Source organism: Salvelinus namaycush, chromosome 3, assembly GCF_016432855.1.
Source record: "Salvelinus namaycush isolate Seneca chromosome 3, SaNama_1.0, whole genome shotgun sequence".
NCBI classification, from domain to species: Eukaryota; Metazoa; Chordata; class Actinopteri; order Salmoniformes; family Salmonidae; genus Salvelinus; species Salvelinus namaycush.
This window is the reverse complement of record NC_052309.1, coordinates 27,714,590-27,721,158: the sequence shown is the minus strand read 5'-3', so window position 1 is coordinate 27,721,158 and position 6,569 is coordinate 27,714,590. Positions and strand designations below refer to the sequence as shown.

Genomic DNA, 6,569 nt, shown 5'->3' with positions numbered 1-6,569 from the left:
ACAATACATTTCACATGCTGTTGTGCAAATGGAATAGACAAAAGGTGGAAATTATAGGCAATTAGCAAGACACCCCCAAAAAAGAAGTGATTCTGCAGGTGGTGATCACAGACCACTTCTCAGTTCCTATGCTTCCTGGCTGATGTTTTGGTCACTTTTGAATGCTGGCGGTGCTTTCACTCTAGTGGTAGCATGAGACGGAGTCTACAACCCACACAAGTGGCTCAGGTAGTGCAGTTCATCCAGGATGGCACATCAATGCGAGCTGTGGCAAAAAGGTTTGCTGTGTCTGTCAGCGTAGTGTCCAGAGCATGGAGGCGCTACCAGGAGACAGGTTAGTACATCAGGAGACGTGGAGGAGGCCGTAGGAGGGCAACAACCCAGCAGCAGGACCGCTACCTCCGCCTTTGTGCAAGGAGGTGCACTGCCAGAGCCCTGCAAAATGACCTCCAGCAGGCCACAAATGTGCATGTGTCTGCTCAAACGGTCAGAAACAGACTCCATGAGGGTGGTATGAGGGCCCGACGTCCACAGGTGGGGGTTGTGCTTACAGCCCAACACCGTGCAGGACGTTTGGCATTTGCCAGAGAACACCAAGATTGGCAAATTCGCCACTGGCGCCCTGTGCTCTTCACAGATGAAAGCAGGTTCACACTGAGCACATGAGCACATGTGACAGACGTGACAGAGTCTGGAGACGCCGTGGAGAACGTTCTGCTGCCTGCAACATCCTCCAGCATGACCGGTTTGGCGATGGGTCAGTCATGGTGTGGGGTGGCATTTCTTTGTGGGGCCGCACAGCCCTCCATGTGCTCGCCAGAGGTAGCCTGACTGCCAATAGGTACCGAGATGAGATCCTCAGACCCCTTGTGAGACCATATGCTGACACATGCACATTTGTGGCCTGCTGGAGGTCCTGGATGAACTGCACTACCTGAGCCACTTGTGTGGGTTGTAGACTCCGTCTCATGCTACCACTAGAGTGAGAGCACCGCCAGCATTCAAAAGTGACCAAAACATCAGCCAGGAAGCATAGGAACTGAGAAGTGGTCTGTGGTCACCACCTGCAGAATCACTTCTTTTTTGGGGGTGTCTTGCTAATTGCCTATAATTTCCACCTTTTGTCTATTCCATTTGCACAACAGCATGTGAAATTTATTGTCAATCAGTGTTGCTTCCTAAGTGGACAGTTTGATTTCACAGAAGTGTGATTGACTTGGAGTTACATTGTGTTGTTTAAGTGTTCCCTTTATTTTTTTGAGCAGTGTATATCCGCCATATTGTGCAGTCAACAGAAGTCAGAAATAACATTATAAACATTCACTTACCTTTGATGATCTTCATCAGAATGCACTCCCAGGAATCCCAGTTTAAAAAGTTATATTACAGTCCGGAAAAACATGACAAACAAAGTATTGAATCAATCTTTAGGATGTTTTTAACATAATTCTTCAATAATGTTCCAACCGGAGAATTCCTTTGCCTTCAGAAGTGAGATGGAACAGAGCTCGGTCTCACATGAACGTGCATGGTCAGCGCATGTTCAGCTCATGGTAGACCTTACTCAATCCCCTCTCATTCGGCCCCACTTCACAGCAGAAGCATCAGACAAGGCTCTAAAGACTGTTGACATCTAGTGGAAGCCTTAGGAAGTGCAACATAACTAATATCCCACTATCTTCAATAAGGGCTGAGTTGAAAATCGACCAACCTCAGATTTCCCACTTCCGGGTTGGATTTTTTCTCAGGTTTTTGCCTGCCATATGAATTCTGTTAGACTCACAGACATCATTCAAACAGTTTTATAAACTTCAGAGTGTTTTCTATCCAAATCTAATCGAATAATATGCATATTCTAGCTTTTATGGCTGAGTAGCAGGCCGTTTACTCTGGGCACGCTTTTCATCCGGACGTGAAAATACTGCCTCCTACCCCAAAGAAGTTAATCTCCCAGTGTCTGGTGGAAAGCAGACAGAACAAAGTTTCCCTCTAGGATTTTACCTGTGCTTAGCTCCATTCTGTTTCTTTTTCATCCTGAAAAACTCCTCAACGATTACAATAACATGATGCAGCCACCACTATGCTTGAAAATATGGAGAGTGATACTCAGTAATGTGTTGTATTGGATTTGCCCCAAACATAGCACTTTGTATTCAGGACAAAAAGTGAATTGCTTTACTACATTTTCTGCAGTATTACTTTAGTGTCTTGTTGCAAACATGATGCATGTTTTGTAATATTTTTATTCTGCACAGGCTTCCTTCTTTTCCGTCTATCAATTAAGTATTGTGGAGTAACTACAATGCCCCTGATCCATCCTCAGTTTTCTCCTATCACAGCCATTAAAATCTGTAACTGTTTAAAAGTCACCATTGGCCTCATGGTGAAATCCCTGAGCGGTTTCCTTCCTCTCCGGCAACTGATTTAGGAAGGACGCCTTGATGCATTGATACACCATCCAAAGTGTAATTAATACCATGCTCAAAGTGACATTCAATGTCTGCTTTTTTATTTTTACCCATCTACCAATTGGTGCCCTTCTTTGCGAGGCATTGGAAAACCTCCCTGGTCTTTGAAATTCACTGCTCGACTGAGGGACCTTACAGATATATATATTTGAAAGGTTTTAACTTCCCATGTATTTTTAATTTTTAAACTGCCTATAAAAATCCCAATGTCAACATAACCCTTCAAAATACAGTTCATCATTGTATTTCAATACAGTTTACACAGGCAGCCCAATTCTGATATTTTTTCTAATTGGTCATTTTACCAACCACATCAGATCTTTTTCAGAGCTGATCTGATAGATAATTGTATGTGCGGGGTTCAGAGATGAGGTAGTTATTCAGAAATTATGTTAAACACTAGTTCATCCAATGTCACTTGTTAAGCATATTTTTACTCCTGAACCTATTTTGGCTTGCCATAACAAAGGTGTTGAATACTTATTGGCTCAAGACATTTCAGCGTACATTTTTTTATTAATTTGATGATATTTCGAAAAACATAATTCCACTTTGACATTATGGGGTATTGTGTGTGGGTCAGTGACAAAAGTCTCAATTTAATCCATTTTAAATGCAGGCTTTGTTGTAACACAACAACATGTGGAAAAAGTCAAGGGATATGAATACTCTCTGAAGGCACTGTATATCATATATTTTTGTTAAAGATTTAACACAACATCATGCAGCCACCTTGGCTCTGTGAAACACTCTAAATATTCTCTGTTTAATCTCTTTAGTCTGTAAACCATATATTATGGGGTTGAGACAAGTAGGGATCACGGGGAACAGCACACTACACATTTGGCCAAGTTCTGCATATTTTGGGAAGCGATGGAGGATGATAATGGTGACTCCAAATCCAATCACAATGAGGTAGACCAGTAAGTGTGTGCTGCAGGTTGTCAGGGCCTTGCTGTTTAAAGAGCTGTTTTTACTGCTCAGACACACAATGGCGATCTTGAGATAGGTGAGACTGATGCTGCCTATGGACGAGACAAACAGCACAACAGTAAAGGTGAAACCGTACATGTTATTTATAAGCACGCTCTCACAGGAGAGCTTGAATAAGGAGGCGTTGTCGCAGTAAGGGTTAAATATGTTAGACCTGCAGCGTGACAGGCGGATGGTGAGGCCCAGCAGAATCCCCACTAAGACTATGGCCACCCCCCAGGCAGACACAGACAGCCTGATAACCATTTTGTTTGTCATGATGGTAGCGTACCGCAGGGGGTTGCAGATGGCCACATACCTGTCAAAGGCCATGATCATGAGAACGGTGTGTGATGTTGTACCAAATAAATGAGCACAGAAAGCCTGAATGACACACTCTATGTAAGTGATATATCGCTCAGGAGCTGTGGTCAAAATGTCCCATAACAGACGAGGTATCAACGCTGTAGCCCCGACTATGTCATTAAGAGGCAGGTTGCAGAGGAGAATGTACATGGGCTGGTGCAGGCTCCTCTCCATGGAGATCAATACTATGAGTCCGATGTTGGCCACCATGATAAAGATGTAGGTGATGAGGAGGAGGGTGAAGGCAGGGTACGTGGACTGTTGAGTGACCTTTAACCCCTCCAGGAGGAGAACGTGGTCATTGTATGTGCGGTTTTCCATTTCCCAGTGAAAGGGCAGCTCAGAACCTTGAGAGGAGAATTTTAAAAGATTAGTAGTAAAAACCTGGGGAATCAGTTTCAAAACACAAATTTGGTGTGCTTAAAAAAGCAATCTACTGGTGTTTGTGGTATCAGTAGCAGATAAACAGGGTTTCTTAGAGGGGCCGTCTGCCCCGCCACGACATTTGGTAAACAGCTGAGGGATGGGGCTGGAGAAATGTTTGTTTTCTATCCAACTCCTGCTTGCAGCTGTAACATTAGCTATCATCAGTCAGATGAGAGCTGGATAGCTAGCTAGCCAGCAAAGAAAGCTATATATTGTTTTGGAAGGTTCACATATCATAGGTAGCTAGCCAACATTACCCTAACAAAACTGTATGGACATTGTGTGCACCAAAACACATTACATTTGTCATTAGAATCACCACATTCCACACTATATAACAAAATATGAATTGTCCTTGATGTGAAGAGTTGGAGTTCAGCACTAACATAGGCAATTAAGTCTTCCACAGCTCTTTTCAGTGTTCCACGTTGATTCCTATGTTCTCTTTCACCCCTCCAGACTGTGTGCACAAACAACATCACAGCCTTTTATTTACAACAAAACCAACAACAGGAAGATGAGTCTGTCAATCAAGATGTAAACATGGACGTCATGACTCTAGTGACACATTTCCAGGAGAAGCTAATGAGGAAAGCTACAAGTTAAGACCCTGTGGGATGTGGTCCATTTGGGCGTTGAGATTAAATAGAATGTGTGAGTTCCTTTCGCCATGCTACTGCAGTTTTGCTCATGTCATGTCTTTCAGCTAAACTGCACCTCCATAAGCAATAGGAAGTGTCTTCCTTGATCACCGTGTAGCCGTAATGAACTATGAATGGAAATTACTTTTTAGTCCGGGTCAAGCCGTATTCTGTGTCTGGTGATGCTAACAATGTCGGAAATATATTTTACCTCCCTTTTCATATCTACCACATGTAAATTGCTCCTCAAAATGTTAAAAGTAATCTTACTAATGAACTAGAAATCATCTTTGTTAACGTTCAAATGCATTATTAAAGCGGCAATATGTAGTTCAAACAATAATAGAGGGCAACCCCTCCAGTTCATAAAAGGAAATCAGTCAATTGAAATTAAAATTCATTAGGCCATAATCTATGGATTTCACGACTCGGAATACAGATATGAATCTGTTGGTCACAGATATCGTAAAAAAATGGTAAGGACATGGATCAGAAAACCAGTCAGTATTTGGATATTGGCGGGAACTGGAACACACTGTCGTATACGTCAATCCAGAGCATCCCACATATGCTCAATGGGTGACATGTCTGGTGAGTATGCAGGCCATGGAATAACTGGGACATTTTCAGCTTCCAGGAATTGTGTACAGATGCTTGCGACATGGGACCGTGCATTATCATGCTGAAACATGAGGTGATGACGGCGGATGAATTGCACAACAATGGGCCTTAGGATCTCGTCTCGTATCTCTGTGCATTTAAATTGCCATCAATAAAATGCAATTGTGTTAGTTGTCCGTAGCTTACGCCTGCCCATACCAAACCCCACCACCACCTTGGGAACTCTGTTCACAACATTGACATCGGAAAACCGCTCACCCACACGACAACATACATGCCGTCTGCCATCGACCCGGTACAGTTGAAACCGGGATTCATCCGTGAAGAGCACACTTCTCCAGCGTGCCAGAGGCCATTGAAGGTGAGCATTTGTCCACTGAATTTGGTTATGACCCCGAACTGCAGTCAGGTCAAGACCCTGGTGATGACGACAAGCATGCAGATGAGCTTTGCTGAGATGGTTTCTGACAGTTTGTGGAGAAATTCTTTGGTTGTGCAAACCCTAACTTTCATCAGCTGTCCGGGTTGCTGGTCTTAGACGATCCCGCAGGTGAAGAAGCCGGATGTGGAGGTTCTGGGCTAGCGTGGTTACACGTGGTCTGCAGTTGTGAGGTCGGTTGGATGTACTGCCAAATTCTCAAACGATGTTGGAGGCGGCTTATGGTAGAGAAATTAACATAAAATTATCTGGCAACAGCTCTGGCGGACATTCCTGCAGTCACCATGCCAATTGCACGCTCTCTCAACTTGAGACATCTGTGGCATTGTGTTGTGTGACAAAAATTTAGAGTGGCCTTTTATTGTCACCAGCACAAGGTGCACCTGTGTAATGATCATGCTGTTTAATCAGCTTATTGATATGCCACACCTGTCAGGTGGATGGATTATCTTGGCAAATGAGAAATGCTCACTAACAAGGATGTAAACAAATTTGTGCACAAAATTTGAGAGAAACAAGCTTTTTGGGGGTATGGAATTAGTGCACAAAATTTGAGAGAAACAAGCTTTTTGTGAGTATGGAAAATTTCGGTTATCTTTTATTTCAGCTCATGAAATATGGGCCCAACACTTTACA

General features: G+C 43.3%; 1 protein-coding gene across 1 annotated transcript; it reads right to left on the bottom strand.

Moving 5' to 3' along the window:
- Window positions 1–3,188: 3,188 nt before the first annotated feature.
- LOC120043809 (olfactory receptor 8U1-like) lies at window positions 3,189–4,127 on the bottom strand. Its single transcript, XM_038988405.1, has one exon. The coding sequence runs from the start codon at window positions 4,125–4,127 to the stop codon at window positions 3,189–3,191; it is 939 nt and encodes a 312-aa protein (XP_038844333.1).
- Window positions 4,128–6,569: the final 2,442 nt, after the last annotated feature.

Excerpts from the sequence above, each read along its gene's own strand:
- LOC120043809 (XM_038988405.1), bottom strand. The coding sequence starts at position 4,127 with ATGGAAAACCGCACATACAATGACCACGTTCTCCTCCTGGAGGGGTTA.